The sequence below is a fragment of the Musca vetustissima genome, unplaced genomic scaffold (genome assembly GCF_032173495.1).
Source record: "Musca vetustissima isolate MV318-11 ecotype Yass unplaced genomic scaffold, APGP_CSIRO_Mvet_v1 utg48657, whole genome shotgun sequence".
NCBI lineage: Eukaryota > Metazoa > Arthropoda > Insecta > Diptera > Muscidae > Musca > Musca vetustissima.
In genome coordinates, this window is record NW_026873368.1 from 119,349 (window position 1) to 143,654 (window position 24,306).

The following is a 24,306-nucleotide window of genomic DNA, read 5'->3' on the forward strand; positions in this document are numbered from 1 at the left end:
ACGCAACTTAGGTAGTTAAATTAATTTTTATGGCCGCACAAAGTTAAACCCTAATTTTTAGGTCAAATGATTAGGACTGGTAAAATTTCTGAGAAATAAGTGATTTTTCGCAGAGCGAGAGAGAACGAGAGAAAGATAGAGAGAGGCACATCAGAGAGTATCTTCATTCTAGATGCGAACACAGGACGTTAAAAAACCATGGAAATGAAATATTGTCTCAGAGAGAGAGAGAGAGGGAGTGAGAGAGAGGGAGTGAGAGAGAGAAAGTGAGAGAAATTCTTTAGTTGCAAATTTTATTCTCTGAGAGAGACTTTATATAAACTTGTATGCATCTTTAAACCTTTTCCTAGAAATAAGAGAATATCAAAGAGATAAATACAAACGCGAGAAGAGATGAAGAGAATTTTTTTCTAAAATGTGTTCCTTCTTTTTCTTTACAGTTATTGAACACCAGCCGAAGGAAAAACATGTCCAAGGTGTGTTAAAAAAAATTATTAAATAATATCACAAAGTCTCAGACTATAAACTAAGAAAATCGCACAAAAATAACAACAACAGTATTACCAGTATCAAAAAATCCCCTTCCAATCACCATGAAGTTCAAAGTAAAAATATTATTATTAACGATATTAATGGGTTGCACCATCACCGCCGTATATGGCGATAATGAAGATCCCAGCTTGGCGACAAGTGCAGACAATATTAGTGCCGCCTCCAATGACCCAACCACATCCAATGAAGAAATCTATGAACCCGAACTAATACAACAGCAGGTTGAAGAGGCTCAACGTATACTCCACGATTTAGATATGGAAATGGAAACAGAGACAGAAATCTCGATGAAGACGGTGCGTAATATTTCCGATAATCAATTGAATTCGGCTTATGCATCTTCTTCGTCATCGTCGTCCTCGGAGGATATTCCGATATCCAAACAAAAGGATGACGATTATGTGAACGATGCACAATTATCTAAAGAAGATAAGCAGGAAGAAGATCAGGATCAACTCCATTTAAATAAATCTCGTATGGGTCGTCTACTACCCAATCCAACACCTGGGCCCAACTCACCATCACCTCCCACCCACATTCCAGACTATATACGCCAAATGAAACCCAGTGATGATAATGATGATGACAATAATTCTCAAGAAGCTGCAAATCTCTCCCTTGCCGATTATACCGATGACACCATCAGCAACAACAACAGCGAACCTCAACATCTAAGAAGTTCGGGCCAACAACCCAGCATCGATTATGATGAGCCAACGCCACAGGCCAAAGAAAATGAGGACATTGTCCCCCTGGCGATGCGTTACTATGACGAAGAAACCAATCAAGAGGTGACAGCAGCTGCTTTGCATGACAACAACAATAATAACAATACCAACAATGACAGCAACGATGATGATGATGATGACTATCACGAAAGTGCTGGTGAAACCAATCGCCTAAACAATGAACCCATACCCATGCCTCAGGTCCAACCACAACAACAATGGCCAGTGCCACAACAAAGATCATTTGCATTACCCACAAATAATGAGGCCTCAGTACCACCACCACCACCATCCTCTGCACAGAATAGTTCGGAAGAATATTATGATGAGGAAGTGTCATCCCGTGAAGATGAATTGATGGTAACCACAACGGCTGCCGGAGCAGCAGCCATAACTCCCACCAGCCAAACAAATAGCGAACCTCGTCCAACAATGGTAATACTTGCTGCCGGTTTCCCCCTGGCCTATCAACCGACCACAAGTGCTCCAGCACCACAACGCTCCAATAACCAAACACCACCACCCGCACCAGCACTAATGACACCCGCATCACCAACTTTGGGGCCAACAACACCACCATATCCACTAATTGCCTCTGCCATGGCTGCTGCAGCTGCCGCTGCCTTACCCGCCACCGGTGACAAAAAAGGCAAACAAATACCCATTGTAGCCACGACAACAACAAAAACAACGACCACTACAACAACATCAAAAACCCTCCCCCCACCGCCGCCTCCCATTGTACCCGCCATACCGACCACCATTAAGACCATTAATGCGGTAGCCGGCACCAGTCGACGTCACTTGTTGCCACACGAACAATTGCGTAACTACATCGAAGATGCCTACATTCGGATGCCACTTGCGGTTATTGTCGATCCATCGTCGGAATCACTGGAAAAGACGAAGGCCTTGTGGAATGAGGCATTGCGTGCAAATTTAAATATCAAAATTATTTTGGTTACATTGAATGAATCGGGTAAGTTTTTTGGAAGTAAACGAAAAAAAAACAACAACAAAATGTGGATATATTAACGATGATAAATGCTAGTTGGGGATATTAGGGTGGTCCGGGGTTTAACATGAAAAAATAATCATCGATTTCTCACGGAAAAATCATCAAAAACTCGATTGAAAAGAAGTAAAGTCAACTTGAAGTTGGATCAGACCGAACTTATTATAACCTGAAGGACATGACTAAATCGAAATATAATTTGGGGTCTACGTATTTATTTCGAGGTGGTACCAGTAAAAGTAGCTCTATAGATCCCATTTTTATTCTTGATCTAGGTAAAAATATTACAATATGTTCATTACGGATCAAATCGGATACTTCATTCGGTTGATATTGATTTTTCAAAATTTTCGGGAGGTAACAGAATATGTGGACCAATGTGTCCCATCTTCAGACTAGATCTAGGTTTGGTGTATAAAATCGGACACTCCGGTAATTTCAAAGCATTTCAAAATGTTGACCCCGCTTGAAATTTACCCTTTGTGCGGGAGGTACCAGAATATATAGACCGATAGATCCCATCTTCTGACTAGATCTAGGCTTGGTATAAATATTATGATGCTGATCAAGTCGGATCACTTCAAAAATGTCAAAATTTGGGGGAGGTATCAAAAGGAATGTTACGATGGGGTCCATGTATATTTCGTAAAGATATTACAATTGATATTGGACTTAAACAATTTCAAAATGTCGACCCTTTTGTGGCGGATGTACTAGAAGGAGTAGACCAGTACACCACATCTTCCAACATTATAAAAAAGATTGGTTAGGTTCTGCAAATTTGGGTTCAAATATGATACTTCGATATTCCCATCTTCGAACATTATCAGCGATGTTCAAAGTGTTGATAAAATCGATTAATGCCTTCGAGAGTTATTGTGAATACCAGTCAGACGGAGGGGCAGACATTTGTAAATCGTCTCCAAATTATCTGAAAATTATTTGTTCCAAAGAAATTTAGGATCAAAGAGCAATATTTTGATGAATTAAGGACCTGAAAACATCATCAGGAATCCGAGATGCCAAATTACATCCACTTCGGTAGGAAAAATGTGACTGAAACATTCAAAGTGCCTTTATTATGGGGTCTATGTCAAAACATAAACCTATTTCGAATATTTTACAGCCACTGGGTTGGAAAAATCTCCAAAATACCGAGGAACCTTTATATGAGAGCCTTGTCGAACATTTTCTGAAAACATATTTTTCACACATCAAGAATCTAGAGTGTCAAATTAAGTTTCTTAAATGAGTAAACGCGGCCAAAAAAAGAGGTCCACTCTCCAAGAAATTAGAAAGCCAAATTACTTTCACTTTGTTGAGGAAATTCGTCAAAATATCGAAAATGGGACTGAGTCGTTATATAAGGCCTATGTCAAAATATGGTGTTATATTCACTGTATTTCTAAATGATCGAAAATGGGGCGGTATCTTAAGATGGGGAATATATCAAAACATATATTGGCATATATTGACCCCTACAAAATATGGAAAATATGGAAAATGGTGCGGGTCCTTTATATTGAAGCTATGTCGAAAGCGGAGCCCATACTGCAAAATTTCTGTAAAGAATTTTTCAACCTTCTAAAAACCAGAATGCCATATTACAGCCACTTCATTGGGAGAATGCGACTAAAAACTTATAAATATCGAAAATGGGACTCAGTCGTTATAAGTGGGCCAATTCAAAAATATGGAGCTATATTTACTATTTTCGGAATATGGGTATATGTCAGTAAGCCTCAAAGAATCGGAAATATCAAGTTACAGCCACGATGGATGGAAAATGTGGCTAAAACTTTAAAAATATGGAAAATGGTGTGGCATCTTTAATAGACGGGATATGTCAAAAATTAGGCATATATATTACAAAATATCGAAAACATGACTGGATTTTTATAAGGAGACCTATATCGAAAACATTCTTCGAATATGATTTAAATCCTCAATCACTTCGAAATGAAAAATTACATTCACTTCGTTGGTAAAGTGCGAACCTTAAAATGCTGAGACTGGTACTGAGTCCTTATATGGGGGCTTATTGACCTATATTCACAATGTTCTGCTTAGATATCAGTCAGCATCCAGGAACGAAAAATTTCATATTGCATCTTCAAAATACAGAAAATTGGACAGGACCTTAATAAGGGGACAATGTCAAAATATGGAGTTTTTCTGCATAAATTTATGTTGCCCTCCAAGAATCCGAAAATTACAGTCACTTCGGTTGGAAAGTGGACCGATATATGTGGACATTTTTTTTTATATTTCCGATCTCTACTCTGATCGATGATATATGTTAAATATGTTAGTATTTTGCCGTTTTCTTCGGTTTTTGGCTTACATTTTTATATTTTGAGCATGGGCAGTGATCAGGAGTCCGATCCATATCATTGGAACCAAAACCCAATCATCTCAATAAAAACGTCCACAAGAGCCAAAGCCGAAGAAATACCTCAGGTTCGATGAAATGTCAAGGCTTTGCTAATATGGCGTGGTGTATCTTGAATTTTTGCCAAAAGTTCGAACGGTCATAAATAATACTCCTCTGAAGTTATATGCCGTTTGTCCGAAGCAATTCGACCGATAAGCATAGAACTGCGGGAAACCCATATCGATGCTTGTACATGAGTGTTGGGCCAATAGTTATCAGGTATCATTTACAGTATTCATCAGTCTTGGTCCCCCTTTTCTCAAAACTGAAGACACCGATAAAAGGAAAGAGTTTGGCTCGATTGAGGTGATAAAAGAAAATTCGAAACGGGAGCTGTAGGCTACCCTAGGTTATTATATCTGAGGGGTAATTTTTTTGATCAGACCCTCAGTATCCATAAGTGTCTAAGGGTATAAAAATATGTCATTCCTATAATTACATTATTATCAGACCACCCTTATATACATATTGTATATTTCGCAAATGAACATCACCACATTACTGAGAGTGGCAACATCATCAAATGTAATGTTTATTTCAATTGAAACATACATTTTTATTAAGGAAAAACATCAGCAATGGGAAATATTTTAATGAATAAAAACATTAAACGATACGATACTCTATGCAACTCTCAGTAAAAAATATTACTCTCTTACAAAAGCAGAGAAAATGCAAAGAATCAGTAAAAAAATCGAAACAGATCTCGAATATAGCAACTTTGTTAAACTGCACGGTACAATAGCGTACGGTTGAGTTACTGTACAGCTTAATAGAAAACCCAACATTCTCTTGTATCGGACGAAAATGTCTATGAGAGCTATATCTAAATCTGAACCGATTTTCACGAAACTTAACACACATCATTCTAGACCTAATTCATTACGCTGTGACAAATTTCGAGCAAATCGAAAGATATTGAGGGACTTTTGTACACCATTTACATTAAATCGGTCGAAAATATATATGGGAGCTATATCTAAATCTGAACCGATTTTCAGGAAACGTAACACACATCATTCTAGGCCTAATTCATTACGCTGTACCAAATGTCGTGCAAATCGAAAGATATATAGGGAATTTGGTGCACCAATTACATAAAATCGGAGGAAAATATATATGGGAGCTATATCTAAATCTGAACCGATTTTCAGGAAACTTAGCACACATCATTGTAGACCTAATTCATTACGCTGTGGCAAATTTCGTACAAATCGAAAGTTATTAAGGGACTTTTGTACACCATTTACCTACAATAGGACGAAAAAATATATATGAGAGCTATATCTACATCTGAACCGATTTTCAGGAAACATAACACACATCATTCTAGACCTAATTCATTACACTGTGCCAAATTTCGTCCAAATCGAAAGACATATAGACCCTTTGGTGCACCATTTACATTAAATCGGATGAAAATATAGATGGGAGCTATATCTAAATCAGACCCGATTTTCAGGAAACTTAACACACATCATTCTATACCTAATTCATTACGCTGTGCCAAATTTCGTGCAAATCGAAAGATATATAGGGACTTTGGTGCACCATTTACATTAAATCGGATGAAAATATATATGAGAGCTATATCTAAATCTGAACCAATTTTTCCCAATTTCAATAGGGTTCGTCCTTGGGCCAAATAAGTGACCTATGCCAAATTTCATCCAAATCGGATCATAACTGCGACCTGTACTTTGTTCACAAAAATACATGGACGGACAGTCGGAAAGACGGACATGCGTAAATCGACGCCGAAAGTGATTCTATGCATATTCTTAAAAGGAACCATGTGTCTATCGCGTTTCCCTTTGCCTGTTACAAAGATATGCACAAAGATATAATACCCTGTACCACAGTGTGGTGAAGGGTATTTCTTAATACCTAATTCGCAATATGACGATAAAATGGATATTAGAAAAACAGGTGTTTAATAAATATCTCGTTAGGGATCTCTAGGTCAGCATACCGATAACACATGATAACATTACACTCTTAAGTGGTGTACACACTATCACTTTTGAATGACACTCTTTTTCAAATTTAGCTTGTTTAATAGTGTGGTATCGCAGTTTGTCATTCATCAGGCAGGCCCGAAAATATTCTTTGTTTTTAGACCAGCATTTGTAAGGAAATACAAAAGAGCGAATCTCTGCTCGAATCTTCATTAGAGGGTCCGTAATCGATAAAAAAAAAACTGACAGTCAAAAATGATAGCGTGTACCCTTACTCTCAGCTGTAGCTGAGATTCCGACAGAGACAGTTTTCTTATTTAAAAAATAATTCATTTATTTAGGATTATTTTATATTATTATTCATAAAATAATGAGTTATATGAAAATACAAGAAAATAAAAATTTTGAAATATTTAGGAGACATTATTTTCCGTTCAATTAACGTAACATTTTCTCTTAAGATATAATAATCGTGGTATATTCTCTTTTTACATTTCTCTTTAATTTATTTCAATTTCCCTCTCTCCCTCCCTTCCAGACATCCCGGCGGCATTTAATTTCAACAACTCCCGACAATTTCTCACCGGCTTGAACAGCATCAAGGAGCACGAAGGTGGTGATGCCTTCCGTGGCATATCCCACGCTGCCGAATTGGTACCCTACGACAGTGCCGTATTCATATCGACAGCAACATTGGCCAATCACACGGATCAAGTGCATGATGCAGCCATAACATTGTTGAAAAAGAGAATAAGGGTTTGTAGACACACATTTTTTTATTTTATTTATAGATTTGAAAAAAAAAATTCTAATTAATTTAATTTTTATTTTTTATAATATCCAGCTCTATCTCATTTGGTTCGGTGAACGTTCGCTGAGCGAAAATGAAACCCAAGAAACCGTAGGAGGTATTTTGGGTGAGGTAGCCATACGTTCAGGCGGTGAGGTCTTACACATTGTGGGCAATGAAAATTCCATGGAATTGGAGGGTAGTACGGTAAGTTAAGGCGAAATGTGTGTTATGTGTTTAGTTTGTAAGAAAAAAAAATAGAACACCAATTTTGAAAGGTTATGTTTCATAAAATGTAAATATATTCATAAATATTGTTAATTATATTAAACAATTTTAAAACATTATATTATAACCTAGGTTAAGCACTTGAAATAAATATTTTAAGACAAACAATTTTACAAATCGAATTTGTGTGTTTAATCCACTTTTTTTTAAACCTACTGCAATAGAATTGTATGACGTTATTTCCAAATTATTATTTTTATACCCTTCACCACACTGTGGTACAGGGTATTATGTCTTTGTGCATATGTTTGCAACAGGCAAAAGGAAACGAGATAGACACATGGTTCCTTTTGAGAATATGCATAGAATCACTTTCTGAGTCGATTTACGCATGTCCGTCCGTCCGTCCATGTATTTTTTTGAACAAAGTACAGGTCGCATTTATGATCCGATTTGGATGAAATATGGCACAGGTCACTTATTTGGACAAAGGACGAACCCTATTGAAATTGGAAAAAATCGGTTCAGATTTAGATATAGCTCTCATATATATTTTCGTCCGATTTAAGGTAAATGGTGCATCAAAGTCCCTATATATCATTCGATTTGCATGAAATTTGGCACAGAGTACAGAATTAGGTCCAAACTGATGTGTGCCAATTTTCGAGAAAATCGGTTCAGATTTAGATATAACTCCCATACATAGTTTCGTCCGATTTAGGGTAAATGGTGCACCAAAGTCCCTATATATCATTCGATTTGCACGAAATTTGGCACAGAGTACAGAATTAGGTCCAAAATGATCTGTGCCAAGTTTCGAGAAAATCGGTTTAGATTTAGATATTGCTCCAATATATATTTTCGTCCGATTTAAAGTAAATGGGTCTCCAAAGTCCCTATGTATCTTTCGATTTGCACGAAATTTGGCATAAAGTACTGAATTAGGTCCAACATGATCTGTGCCAAGTTTCGAGAAAATCGGTTTAGATTTAGATATTGCTCCAATATATATTTTCGTCCGATTTAAGGTAAATGGGTCTCAATTTGGCACAGCGTAATGAATTAGGTCTAGAATGATGTGTGTTAAGTTTCCTGAAAATCAGTTCAGATTTAGATATAGCTCCCATATATATTTTCGTCCGATTTAATGTAAATGGTGCACCAATGTCCCTTAATATCATTCGATTTGCACGAAATTTGACACAGCGTAATGAATTACGTCTAGAATGATGTGTGTTAAATTTCCTGAAAATCAGTTCAGATTTAGATATAGCTCTCATATATATTTTCGTCCGATTTAAGGTAAATGGTGCATCAAAGTCCCTATATATCATTCGATTTGCATGAAATTTGGCACAGAGTACAGAATTAGGTCCAAAATGATGTGTGCCAAGATTCGAGAAAATCGGTTCAGATTTAGATATAGTTTCTATATCTGAAAAAAAAAAATTAGTATCGGTTCCAGAATGACATTTTTTTGGATCAATTTCATTCTACTGGTCCATTAAAAATGCAACGCCTGTTATGATTCATCTGTTGAATATACCCAAAGTGGTGAAGGGTATCATATAGTCGGCCCCGTCCGACTTTACTACTTTCCTTACTGGTTTATTCCTGTATAGGATATGTTCAAGTGATTATACCCCAGGAGTTTGTAACGTCCCGAGACCGATGATTGTAATAGATCCAGCTATGTGTGTCCCTCTGTCCGCCTATAGGGATTTTTTTCTTCCCGAACTTGGATCTCGATTTTGTTTCATAGTGTAATTAAACATAACACATTTTACAGAAAAAAGGGTGACAACAGTTTGACTTCGACATCCAATTTATTCACAATAACACACTATTCACAATAGAGATTATCATGGCTCGTCGTTATAATAATAAACAAGTGAAAAATGCGTTACGTTGGCCGGGTGAAGTTACGTGAAATGAAAATATCAAAATGTGGACATATAACGAAAATTCTACCAATCGATGTTTGTAAGCAATAATGTACACCGAATACAAATTTCAGCAATTTTTAATGATGATTTTTTCATAAAATCTTAAAACCTCAAAATTCATTTTTGGCGGGAAAATTGCACAAAATACTGCAATGTATCACTATATTCAACCAAAATGGTGTAATCTAGCATTATGGATTTCCATTGTGGAAAACATTTCCCTAACAAAAAATATCAATATTGGTACTCGATTTAAACTCTCATCATTCACAATAGTTTATTAATAAGGCCAGCCATAAACAGAAAAGGGTCTGTTGTTTCTCAATTTTATTGTAAAAAATTTGGACGTTATTTTGCCTCTTAACCAGAGCAGTGCTAGCGTGACCATATGGTCACACTTATAAGAGATCTATAAGTCATCTAAAAAAACCTGTAACCGAGCAGTGCTAGTGTGAACATTTGTGCTGTGACCAAAAATTGATCCTGTCGAATATTCTGATAAGAAAAAAGGATACGCTGAAAGTTTCGTCCCAAAATTCGAAAGAAATAATTACAACACTACTCGGTTTAAAATATGGATTCAATTCACAATAATTGATTATGACAGCACACTTAAGAAACAGCTGAACTACCGAGTGCATATGGTAGCCGCTAAGCGTTGTAAGGATTCCCAAATGTGTATTCAGTAAAATTATTTCGATTATATTTAATTCACAATAACAAACAATTCAAAATAAGTTTATATTGAGAAAATATTAGTGATCGAAATGGAGTATTTCATCATTTCATTCACAATAGTTACTTTTGAATAAGGGCTATTAAAAAGGTCCCTCAGAAAGAATAAACCAGCAGTTTTTAAAACAACAAGTGAAAAAGCGTTAAGTTCGGCCGGGCCGAACTTTGGATACCCTCCACCATAGATATACTGGCAGGTACTTGAAATGAAAATATAGGGAACATACCAAAAAATGAACCTATACCGACATTTCTACAAACCTATTATGTAAACAATAATTTTTAATAGAAAATTGTACCCTCAGCCTTATGGCTAATTTGTGTGTATAACACTTTCACACAGTGAAAATGTGCCTCATCGAAATATTGGTTCTAGACGCCATGTTTCTTTGGACCAAATCCGTTTCAGAAAAATTTGATTTCATCCCATCTTATTATGTCTTCCAAACATAGTTCAAGTCCGAATTTGGGGAATATCGGTCCATGCCTTCTGGAACCTCCCACACAGGGGCTACGGCTAAGCCTAAATGCGGGCTATAGTTCACATATAGTTCATTATCGAACCGTACGTTCTAGTTTTTTATCCCGATATCCTTCGCAGGTGAAATGATTACAACAGAGTGTTAGAACCAAACCCAAAACGCGGAAAAATCAGATAATTTTATTAATATAAAAAATGGGTTTATATGGGGACTACGCCAAATAACTATTAATAATTTTTTTGACTATTAATAATTTTTGGTAGGGAGATTTGTTTCCATATACGGCTACAAAATACCAAATTTCAGTGATTTCGGTTGAAAAACGCGCTCAAGAACCTCAAAATGCCGAAATTTGGGGGTACCTTTATATGGGGGCTACCAGAAAAAATGGACTTATATTTATAATTTTTAGTGGATATATTTGTTACCCAATAAGAACCCAATATACCAAATTTCAGCGAATTCGGTTGAAAAACGCGCTCAAGAACCCCAAAATACCGAAATTTGGGGGTACCCTTATATGGGAGCTACCAGAAAAAATTGACTTATATTTACAATTTTTAGTGGAGATATTAGGTACCCAATAAGAACCCAATGTACCAAATTTCAGCGAATTCCGTTGAAAACGCGCTCAAGAACCCCAAAAGTACCGAAAATTGGGGGTACCTTTATATAGGGGCTATCCGAAAAAATGGACCTATATTCATAATTTTTTGTGGAGAGATTTGGAACCTATTAAGAACTCAAAATATTAAATTACAGCTTTTTCGGCGGAAAAATACGATCAAAACCCCCAAAATACTGAAAATTAGGAGGTACCGTTATATGTGGGCTACCAGAAAAAGTGGACCTATATTTATAATTTTATGTGGAGACATTTAGTACCCAATAAGAACCCAATGTACAAAATTTCAGCGAATTCGGTTGAAAAACGCGCTCAAGACCCCCAAAATACCGAAAATTGGGGGTATCATTATATGGGAGCTATGCCTAAACGTGGACCGATATATCCCATCTTCGAACTTGAACTGCATGCAGACAAAAGACAACCCTATGCAAAATTTCAGCACCCTATCTCAATTCCTTCGGAAGATAGCGTGATTACAACAGACGGACGGACATGGCTAGATCGTCTTAGAGTTTTACCCTGATCAGGAATATACTTACTTTATAGGGACGGAAATGAATATTTCGATGAGTTGCAAACGGAATGACAAAATTAATATACCCTCCATACTATGGTGGAGGGTATAAAAATATAAACGACATTTATATTTTCTTAATGTGAACTCCATTCTCCATTTGGACAACAAAATTGAGCAGCAACTCATTTGATAAGGACGTCATTTATATCATGTGCAGTCAATTCACCATAATGGATTTACATAGCAAACTTCAGAAGCAGTTATTTTGATCAGCTGATTTTCCTGGTGACCTTATTAATACGAATTGCTTTTGAATGTACAAAGAACAGCTTTCATTTTTCACAATTAATTTTCAATAAAGTAACACAAGAATCAAGGCCTAATAATGTCATCCAGGGAGACCAGCTGCAGATGAGCTGCTTCTGAAGTTTGCTATCAAAATTCATTATTGTGAATTGACATTCATTATGAAAACGTAAACAAAGTCAATTTTTTTTACCATTACACATTAGAAAAAGCACCTGATTTTCGCTTGCTGGGTGACCTTATTAATAGATCTTGAATAAAATATTTCACCATTACATTCACAATAGTTATTTTTGAACAAGTGTTAGTAATAAGGTCACTCAGGACGAATAAATGTGCAATTATTTTAATGCCAAAAATGTGAACGTCAATTCGATTTTCATAATGTAAAGTCAATTCACAATAGTGGATTTGACAGCAAACCTCAGAAGCAGATGATTTGATCTGCTGAATTGCTTTTGAAGGTTCAAAATATATTCAATTCATCTCAAGGGTATTTCAAGGAAGGATCGGATCAAAATAATTTGTTAAACTGTGAAAATTGAGCAGCTTGATAATTTTCCTGAACTTTATAGAAACTACAAGTTACATTTGAAACATGTCTTTGCATATGCCCTTTTTATATTGCAAATGGGCAAACAAATTAAGGAAGCAAATTATTTATTCATTAGTACTACATTTCATTCACAATAATAGAATGTCACAATATATTCTTTTGAATGAAGATCAGCTGTTTCTCAAATTTACTGTCCAAATTCATTATTGTGAATTGACTTGATAATATGTATGTTGTTTGTTTACGCAGTAAAAGAGAGTGAATTGAGAGAGAGAGAGGAAATTTAACAGTTGTGTTATTGAGTATTTGTTGATTCTTACTAGGAAAACTTACCCAGTAAAGACTTTTCAGTATGATCAGCTGATATTTTACCAGCCGTTGAATTTCTTTACAAATAATTGGAGCTTGCATCATTTAATATTAAAATGTACAAAATGACATTAAAATACAATACAAGTAATAGAAATAAATAATACAAATAACATATTTTTCTCTATTACTTTTTTTCTAATACAAATTACACACAAACGACATCCAACAGAAATCAGCTGGTGAAAATCCGAGACCTATTAATAAGGTCATCCAAGGAGACCAGCTGGATATCAGCTGTTTCTAAAGATTGCTGTCAAAATCAATTATTGTGAATTGATTTCCATTATGAAAACGTAAACAAAGTCCAAATTTTTGGTATTAGACTTGAAAAAAAAAAACAGATGACTTTCGCATGCTTATTAATAGGTCTTCATTAAAACCCTTACAAAGGCCAGTTGTTTCCTAAATTTGGTGTCAAAATGATAATTGTGAATTGAACTATGTTAGACTTTATAAACAATGTTCTTTGTTCATGAATTTAATTGTTGGTGGAGCTAGCAAAAATGGATAATAAATACTACCCCCTCTAATACACATATTTGCATATTCTAAATACTCCTAGCGCACTCTATATTTTTTTCTATGGTAATATTATTGCTCTAAGCTATCATACCACACAACAAAGTAATTTAATCTGACAGAAAAAAAAAATAAAATTGAAAGTAAAAACTATTTATTATGATGCTGACGCTCAGCATTAGTGCAAAACAGTTATGGATAGAGAGAAACCCTTCTTCTTCTCCTCCTCGTGCTCACCCGAATAATGATGGCAACAATGAATCGGCATCTTCTGCAGTAGCTAACCACCTAGTGGCGCACATTTGAAAACTTGGTTCCACTTGGAGTTGAGAAGCAGAAAAAAACGCATAGCAAAAACACACATGTCTTCTAAAGTGAATGGCTGGTGGATGGATGGATGGTGGCACAAAGTATTGATATCAAATATGCAATATTATTATTATTTTGTTTCACGCATAAAAATTTCTTAAAGGAGATTTTGAAATTGCTTAGATTACAAAATGAATGGTTGTTGGGACATAAACAATGGAACTTTTTTTAGAGAGGTATATTCATTGTTTGGGAAAGGGATTTTTGAATTCAAATGAAAGTTAGGGAATGATAGCTGGGATTTTAGTTATAATATGTATGTAGTAATGATATAAAATAATATATAAAAATATATAAAATTAATAAATATTCTCTCTCCCTTTTCCAGCTCACAATTGTAGCCGATGCATTGCGTGGTTCCCAGGAGTTGGATGTACCCGTTGATACCACACTATCCAGTTTACATGTGAAAATTGATAAACTGATGCGGAGGGCGGTATTGGAAACGCCCAATGGCGGTTAGTTATGGAATAACAATTTTTTATATATATAAATTTCACACACATACAAACACACACACACCCCTGCTCTCTTTTTTTAATTTATTTTAATTGTTTTATAATAACAAAAAATCCATTTATATATGTTTAATATGCACAAACAAACACACACACAAATTATATTTAATTATTTGTATTTTTGTCCTTTGTCTCTCTATGTCATCTGTCTCTTCTTCTATTTTGTATGTTTAATTTTATTTTTTTATATTAAAAACAAACAAAAACCGATTATGTTTACTAACAGCTATAAGGTAGTTAAGATAATATTCACCTTAATATTATTAAGGTTTGTTTAACACATAATGAGCTTTAATTATTGAAAGAATAATCGAATAATTTCAATAAAAAATATATATACATATTCATAAATAATATTTAAAATATACAACGAAGTATGATAATCTTTTTGGAAGGAGAAAATTTTCGAATACTCATGAGAAATTTTTCAATGAAAAGTAAAACACATTGGCATGGGATTAAATTTCAATTTTGTATGTATACTAGAGATGTATACTATTGTGAATGAACAAGTATTTCTCAATTGATATAACAGAATACCCCCAAAAAACATAAAGGTTTATTATTATCAAGTTGGCATTCCTGGATGACCTTCTCAAGTATTATTGTGAATAGACTTCCCATTATGAAGACAAAAATAACGTCAAAATTTTGGACATTTAACATGAAAAATTTCAACTGTTTACCGAGTTCAATTGCTAACTGGATAATTTTGGAAAATACATATATAGTTAAACAATTGTGAATGGTCAATAATCCCTGAGTACACAAAATATTAATAAAATTAACAGTGTTCATATATGACCAATATTTCCTGTCAAAGGGCTTTCAGAAAGGCAGTCAGATGTCAATTTATTGTGAATTAACAATTTAAAAAAAATATTGGTGTAATCTGTTGTACAGTGTACTTTTTATAAACAATATTTCCTCGTAAAAAGTTTTTAAAAAGACAGCCATCTATTGTGAATTAAGAATAGTTTCATATTTCCGAACACATTTCCCTTTTAGAATACAACCATGGCCTGTAAATAAGATCACCCAGGAAGATCAGCTGCTTCTCCAGATTGCTGACAAAATACAATGTTTATTTACATCATAGCCTATTTATAAGGTGGAACAGGAAAACCAAATGACAAATAATTTATATTTTGAATCCATTTTCGGTCTATTTAAAGGGTCGAATAGGAAGGCCAGATGATATCACCCATTTTGACATTTTTAATAGGTTTGAATCCAGGTCTATTAATAAGGTCATCCTAGGAGACCAGCTGGATACCAGCTGCCTCTGAAGTTTGCTGTCAAAATCCAGTATTGTGAATTGACTTCCATTATAAAAACGTAGACACATTTCAACATTGACTTGAGCTGACTTTCGATTGCAGAAAATAACGTATGTACTCTCAAGATCTATAAATAAGTTCACCCAGCTAGTGAAAGCCACCTGGGAAGTCATAATGGATGTCAATTTACAATAATGGATTTTGACAGTAAACTTGAGAAGCAGTTGATCTCCCTGGATAGCCTAATTAATAGGGCATGAGTTGAATGTTACAAAGATGGACGTTTTTTATGTTTTCATATTACCAAGTAAATTCACAATAGTGTATTTTAACAGTAAATTTTGTGAAACAACTGATCTGCATTCAAAAGAAAATAATGTTACATTTTATTATTGTGAATGGAAGTTAATACAGATATTTATATTGATTTGTTTATATTTTATTTTATTAATAAATAATTTGCTGTATCAATTTGTCCATTCACAATAGTAAAACAGTATTAATTTCAACGAAGTTCAGGAAAATGGTTAAGTCATTCAACCTTCACAGTATAACAAAATATTAACAGCTGATCATTCCTAAGATTTATTAATGTCAGCCAGCTAGCAAGAGTCAGCTGTTTTTTCTCAAGTCAAATGTAAAAAATGTGGAATTTGTTTACGTTTTCATAATGGAAGTCAATTTACAATAATGCATTTTGACTGGTCTCCCTGTATGTTCTATAAGCCTTGCCATACTTTGGTATTGTAGGCTTTAAAGAAGAACAGCTGATCGCACTTCGAACTGTCAGAATTAATTCTATTTTGAATTATTCGTATGAAATTGGTTGCTGGAGGGAAATTTTTTTCATGTAAAAAATGTGAAATTTATTTACGTTTTCATAATGGAAGTCAATTCACAATAATGCATTTTGACTGGTCTCCCTGTATGTCCTATATGCCATGTATACTTTGGTATTGTAGGCTTTAAAGAAGAACAGCTGATTGCACTTTGAACTGTCAGAATTCAATTTATTTTGAATTAATCGTATGAAATTGGTTGCTGGACGGAAATTTTTAAAAACAATTATGATTACTTTTAGTTTCTAGTAGGCATGAGTCTTCTTTAAAATGGTTTTGCCTACCAAAAGTAAATATTGGAAAAAGAATTAATTTAATATACCGGCTTAGAATAATTTTGAAACCCCAACTTTTTTCTAAACATTTGGTGGGGGAAGATGTAAATATTTGTTTTTATTTCTCAGCCAGTTGTAATTTTTAATACCCCAAATTACCATTCACAATAATGTATTTTGACAGCAAACATAAGAAACAGCTGATCTTACTGGGTGACCTTATCAATAACATTTGTTTAAAGTATAAAATTTTGTTCTTTCAAATACTATGGGGTTTTTGTAAGTCCCTCGAGTTCATACGTTTCAAATCTTATAGAAACATGTAATAAATATTTAAACATTATACTAATACCTGTCAAATATGCAAGATCGCTAATGCGTTCAATACTTTAAATAAAAAATTAAATTGTCACAAAATATATATTAACCAATAAATCTAAGGGCTTATAACTAATATCTCCCAGTGAACCATGCTTTAAAGGAAAATTTCCCCATATTTTCTCTTTCCATACCTGGTGTAAATATTATTATTACTTTAATATATCCTCTATTTTCCATAACCCCAAGTAATTTTATAACATTATAAGCAAACAAATATTTAACATTGTCCAGTATGTATTTTTCTGTTAAAAACAAAAAACGTAATCCTAGTGTTTATTTAGTACAACCTTATTAATATATACGTTCATTTCTATATATATGTATTTGTGTAATTTTTAAAACAAAATATTTTAATTTAAGCTATATATACCTATTACATACCCTGTAATATTGTTGCAACAACTACAAAAATGAAATCGAAAAAAATAAATATAAAAATAATTATTATAAGTTTAACCCTTTTGTGTTTTGTGTGTCAATTGTTATTGTCCTGTCTTGTCTTTTGTCTCTGCGTCCAAAATGCAATTTAGTTTTTTGTTGTACAGCACCACCTGCTACTTATGTTTTATAAATGCACCTAGTACACCCAAGAGCAAACATTGTAACCCTGCAGCTTGAGTAAGTATTTATATTATATAAAAATGATTTTTTATAATTCACAATAACTTAAATTTAAAATGAGCACAATATTTCGAAAATTCTAATTAATATAACAAAATGTATATACGTGTTATAGACAGACAGAAATATTCATTCAGTGACATTGACAGTGATGAATGACGAGTTTTTTTAATAAATGTGTGATGTAAACATTTCCAAAACCTTTATTTAAATCAATTCACAATAGATTATTTAACATTCCGAGCGTTTGTTTCAAATCAGCTGATGCTACTTGGACATATTTGTTGAATAATTTTTCCCAGTTAGAATTCGTAGACACGCAGTAAAATCTACTTTCTTACATCGACTTACATCTTACACAAATTAAATCCAATCATTATCGCCATTTTCTCGGAATCCTGTACTTAATCGATATCTTCATCAAATGCAACACTGTTTTTGTACCAAAAAAAATACATCACACTTTTCCTAAAAGCACTGAAAATGGCAACGCTTTATCAAACTTCATAAAAATTAAAAATAGTTGTCTAACAAAAAATGACAGCAACTTAAAATTGTTTAAAAAAATATAAAATGAATATTTAACGTCCTAAAAAACAATGTATGCAAAATTTATTAATAAAGTCATCCAGGTAGAACAGCTGGGCATCAGCTGCTTCTCAAGTTTGCTGTCAAAATCCATTATTGTGAATTGATTTCCATTTTGTAAACAAAGTTGTTAGACCTAAAGAATAGCTGACTTTCGCTATTAATAGATTTTGAGTGTGTTCGTTCCAAATCAGCTGATTCTACTTGTGTAATCGTGGTAACTTTAAATACAGCACTGATTTTATACCAAAATATGCATCACCTTACTAAAAGTACCAAAATGTTAACAATCTGTGTGGGAACATTCCAGGTCTATTAATAAGTTCATCCAGGGAGACCAGCTGCATATTATCTGCCTCTCAAGTTTGCTGTCAAAATCCATTATTGTGAATGGACTTGCATTATAAAAACGTAAACAAAGTCGCTAGGCTTGAGAAAAAACAGCTGACTTTCGTTATCTGGGTGTCCTTATTAATAGATCTTGAGGGTGTTCGTTTGAAATCAGCTAATGCCACCTGCGTAATCGCGATAACTTTAAATATAGCACTGATTTCGTATCAAAAAAATGAAAAGTATAAGAAAAGTATCAATCAATGGAAACGGGCTATGTGTGTACATTCAAGGTCTATTAATAAGGTCATCCAGGGAGAACAGCTGTATATCACTGTCTCTCAAATTAGCTGTCAGAAATTTGCACTTTGTTTACGTTTTCATAATGGAAGTTAATTCACAATAATGTATTTTAACGGCAAACTTTTGAGGCAGCTGTTATTCAGCTGATCTCTCTGGATGACCTTATCAGTAGGCCGTGAAGTAAACAAAGTCCAAATTTTTGACATTAGACTTGAGAAAAAAAAACAGCTGACTTTTGCTTGTTGTGTGACCATATTAATAGATCTTGGATTTAAATATGCTTATTCCAAGATCTATTAAAAAGGTCACCCAGCTAATGAAAGTCAGCTGATTTCCTGAAGTCTATTGTCAAAAATTTGGTCGTTGTTTACGTTTTTATAATGGTAGTTAATTCACAATAATATGTTTTGACGGCAAACTTTAAAAGCAACTAATATCCAGCCTGTCTTCCTGGATGACCTTATTTATAGACCTTGACTTATTCCATACCTATCATTCACAATAATATTGTTGTGTATTAAGGGCCCCATACACTATACATCATGACGTCATGCCGATGAACCCCTATTTGTATATAAGATTGACTAGTGTATGGCAAACTCTTCAATCACTATTCCAAAAAATCGATTTTTGTCCCAAAAATTGAATTTTGTGTCGTAAATTCAGTTGTTTTTTTTTTTTTATTCCATCACAATTTTATTATTTTTGTACACAAAATTATTTACTGACAACTTTCAAAATGAATATTATTCACCAGATTGATAGGGTTCATTTTCAAAATCAAAGCTATTTTGATTTTCTTCATGCATTGTGTGTGTCGCACATACATAAATAAACTTTAAAAAATAACACATACTATGATAAATGCTGTACGGCATTATGTATAGTGTATGGGGCTCTTTAGAGCACGATCAGCTGATTGTTCTCTCAAAATTCAATAATTCATAAATTAATGATCCGATAGCTGTATTTTTTATATGTTTTATCCTAATTATTCATCAAAAGTATTTTATTGTAATTTTATTGAATTTGTCTACCGATTATTGATTCATATTTGTATTATTATTATTTTCTATTAATAATTAATTCTTATCTATAAAGTTAGTATATATCATAAACACATGTGGGGGCTAATCCCATTTGACCTTTGTTTCGCAGTGTCGTTCACTTCTTGTTTTTTTTACAATCACATACAAAATATTAGTCACTATGTCTAGTATTTAAACAGATAAAAAAAAAATTATAGAAATTACGGACGTCTCAACAACATGGACTTTGTAAACCATCTGACGATATTTATTTATACGTCGTCAATTGTGAAATGATTGATTTTTTTTTAAAGAAAAATAAATATAATAAACATTGTACAGTCGAATTGAGTTAGGAAACCTCAATTAAAAGTGTCATAAATAAAAAAAAAATAACTGCACTTTGGTGACAATTTGGAATGTCACCTGTTTTGTCTCAAGTTTAATGTAAAATAGGTGTACTGAAAATCAATTCACAATAATGGATTTTGACAGCAAACTTGAGAAGCAGCTGTTATCAAGCTGATATTCCTGGATGACCTTACTAATAGGCCTTGATATTAATATTAAATTAATCGATCAAAATAATGACTATAACAGATTATATCTATAGCATGGTCTATAAATAAGGAGACCAGCTGATAATCGATAAGGTCCATTTAGATAAATTCGAATTTAATTAGCAAAGACACGAACCGATATTTTAACATAGTGTTAACATAGGGTTAACAGTGTCGTTAACAGACCTCTGTTATCGTTAAAATTACTAAAAAATAATGATTTGTTCATGAAATTATTAATTTCATATATTAATTAAACTAAATAAAGATATTATGATGGATAATTTCATCTATTAAAGTTTCAAAAATATTATAAGGTAGTTTTGGCGAAAAATAATTAGTGCCAATAACGCAACTGGATGAACAAGTCCAATGTCCATTAAGTCTCCCGGGATAATTCTGCCGGGTCAATATTGGTATCTATGGAAAGCTTATGAAGTGTACTACACATTAGCATTGCAAAAAGGATACCAAGTTCGGGCCGATTCCACCGTATTTGGCAATTTCTGAAAAAATCCTTTGAAAAGGATATTTCCAGTGGAGAATATGATTTCCAGGACAATTCTGCCGGGTCAATATTGGTATCTATGGAAAGCTTATGAAGTATACTACACATTAGCATTGCAAAAAGGATACCAAGTTCGGGCCGATTCCGCCGTATTTGGCAATTTCTGAAAAAATCCTTTGAAAAGGATATTTCGAGTGTAGAATATGATTTCCAGGACAATTCTGCCGGGTCAATATTGGTATCTATGGAAAGCTTATGAAGTGTACTACACATTAGCATTGCAAAAAGGATACCAAGTTCGGGCCGATTGCGCCGTATTTGGCAATTTCTGAAAAAATCCTTTGAAAAGGATATTTCCAATGGAGAATATGATTTCCAGGACAATTCTGCCGGGTCAATATTGGTATCTATGGAAAGCTTATGAAGTGTACTACACATTAGCATTGCAAAAAGGATACCAAGTTCGGGCCGATTCCGCCGTATTTGGCAATTTCTGAAAAAATCCTTTGAAAAGGATATTTCCAGTGGAGAATATGATTTCCAGGACAATTCTGCCGGGTCAATATTGGTATCTATGGAAAGCTTATGAAGTGTACTACACATTAGCATTGCAAAAAGGATACCAAGTTCGGGCCGATTCCGCCGTATTTGGCAATTTCTGAAAAAATCCTTTGAAAAGGATATTTCCAGTGGAGAATATGATTTCCAGGACAATTCTGCCGGGTCAATATTGGTATCTATGGAAAGCTTATGAAGTGTACTACACATTAGCATTGCAAAAAGGATACCAAGTTCGGGCCGATTCCGCCGTATTTGGCAATTTCTGAAAAAATCCTTTGAAAAGGATATTTCCAGTGGAGAATATGATTTCCAGGACAATTCTGCCGGGTCAATATTGGTATCTATGGAAAGCTTATGAAGTGTACTACACATTAGCATTGCAAAAAGGATACCAAGTTCGGGCCGATTCCGCCGTATTTGGCAATTTCTGAAAAAATCCTTTGAAAAGGATATTTCCAGTGGAGAATATGATTTCCAGGACAATTCTGCCGGGTCAATATTGGTATCTATGGAAAGCTTATGAAGTGTACTACACATTAGCATTGCAAAAAGGATACCAAGTTCGGGCCGATTCCGCCGTATTTGGCAATTTCTGAAAAAATCCTTTGAAAAGGATATTTCCAGTGGAGAATATGATTTCCAGGACAATTCTGCCGGGTCAATATTGGTATCTATGGAAAGCTTATGAAGTGTACTACACATTAGCATTGCAAAAAGGATACCAAGTTCGGGCCGATTCCGCCGTATTTGGCAATTTCTGAAAAAATCCTTTGAAAAGGATATTTCCAGTGGAGAATATGATTTCCAGGACAATTCTGCCGGGTCAATATTGGTATCTATGGAAAGCTTATGAAGTGTACTACACATTAGCATTGCAAAAAGGATACCAAGTTCGGGCCGATTCCGCCGTATTTGGCAATTTCTGAAAAAATCCTTTGAAAAGGATATTTCCAGTGGAGAATATGATTTCCAGGACAATTCTGCCGGGTCAATATTGGTATCTATGGAAAGCTTATGAAGTGTACTACACATTAGCATTGCAAAAAGGATACCAAGTTCGGGCCAATTCCGCCGTATTTGGCAATTTCTGAAAAAATCCTTTGAAAAGGATATTTCCAGTGGAGAATATGATTTCCAGGACAATTCTGCCGGGTCAATATTGGTATCTATGGAAAGCTTATGAAGTGTACTACACATTAGCATTGCAAAAAGGATACCAAGTTCGGGCCGATTCCGCCGTATTTGGCAATTTCTGAAAAAATCCTTTGAAAAGGATATTTCCAGTGGAGAATATGATTTCCAGGACAATTCTGCCGGGTCAATATTGGTATCTATGGAAAGCTTATGAAGTGTACTACACATTAGCATTGCAAAAAGGATACCAAGTTCGGGCCGATTCCGCCGTATTTGGCAATTTCTGAAAAAATCCTTTGAAAAGGATATTTCCAGTGGAGAATATGATTTCCAGGACAATTCTGCCGGGTCAATATTGGTATCTATGGAAAGCTTATGAAGTGTACTACACATTAGCATTGCAAAAAGGATACCAAGTTCGGGCCGATTCCGCCGTATTTGGCAATTTCTGAAAAAATCCTTTGAAAAGGATATTTCCAGTGGAGAATATGATTTCCAGGACAATTCTGCCGGGTCATATTTCCAGTGGAGAATATGATTTCCAGGACAATTCTGCATTAGCATTGCAAAAAGGATACCAAGTTCAATGGCAATTTCTGAAAAAATCCTTTGAAAAGGATATTTCCAGTGGAGAATATGATTTATTCTGGTCAAAGCTTATGAAGTGTACTACACATTAGCATTGCAAAAAGGATACCAAGTTCGGGCCGATTCCGCCGTATTTGGCAATTTCTGAAAAAATCCTTTGAAAAGGATATTTCCAGTGGAGAATATGATTTCCAGGACAATTCTGCCGGGTCAATATTGGTATCTATGGAAAGCTTATGAAGTGTACTACACATTAGCATTGCAAAAAGGATACCAAGTTCGGGCCGGTTCCGCCGTATTTGGCAATTTCTGAAAAAATCCTTTGAAAAGGATATTTCCAGGGGAGAATATGATTTCCAGGACAATTCTGCCGGGTCAATATTGGTATCTATGGAAAGCTTATGAAGTGTACTACACATTAGCATTGCAAAAAGGATACCAAGTTCGGGCCGATTCCGCCGTATTTGGCAATTTCTGAAAAAATCCTTTGAAAAGGATATTTCCAGTGGAGAATATGATTTCCAGGACAATTCTGCCGGGTCAATATTGGTATCTATGGAAAGCTTATGAAGTGTACTACACATTAGCATTGCAAAAAGGATACCAAGTTCGGGCCGATTGCGCCGTATTTGGCAATTTCTGAAAAAATCCTTTGAA

General features: G+C 34.4%; 1 protein-coding gene across 1 annotated transcript; it reads left to right on the forward strand.

Moving 5' to 3' along the window:
* Nucleotides 1-632: 632 nt before the first annotated feature.
* On the forward strand, nucleotides 633-14,606 carry LOC133324840 (uncharacterized). The gene is made up of 5 exons (XM_061533674.1): nucleotides 633-1,343; nucleotides 1,482-2,259; nucleotides 7,226-7,443; nucleotides 7,532-7,684; nucleotides 14,464-14,606. Exons 1-5 carry the CDS (start codon nucleotides 633-635, stop codon nucleotides 14,596-14,598), a joined length of 1,995 nt encoding a protein of 664 aa, XP_061389658.1. The 3' UTR covers nucleotides 14,599-14,606.
* The last annotated feature ends 9,700 nt before the right edge of the window (nucleotides 14,607-24,306 follow it).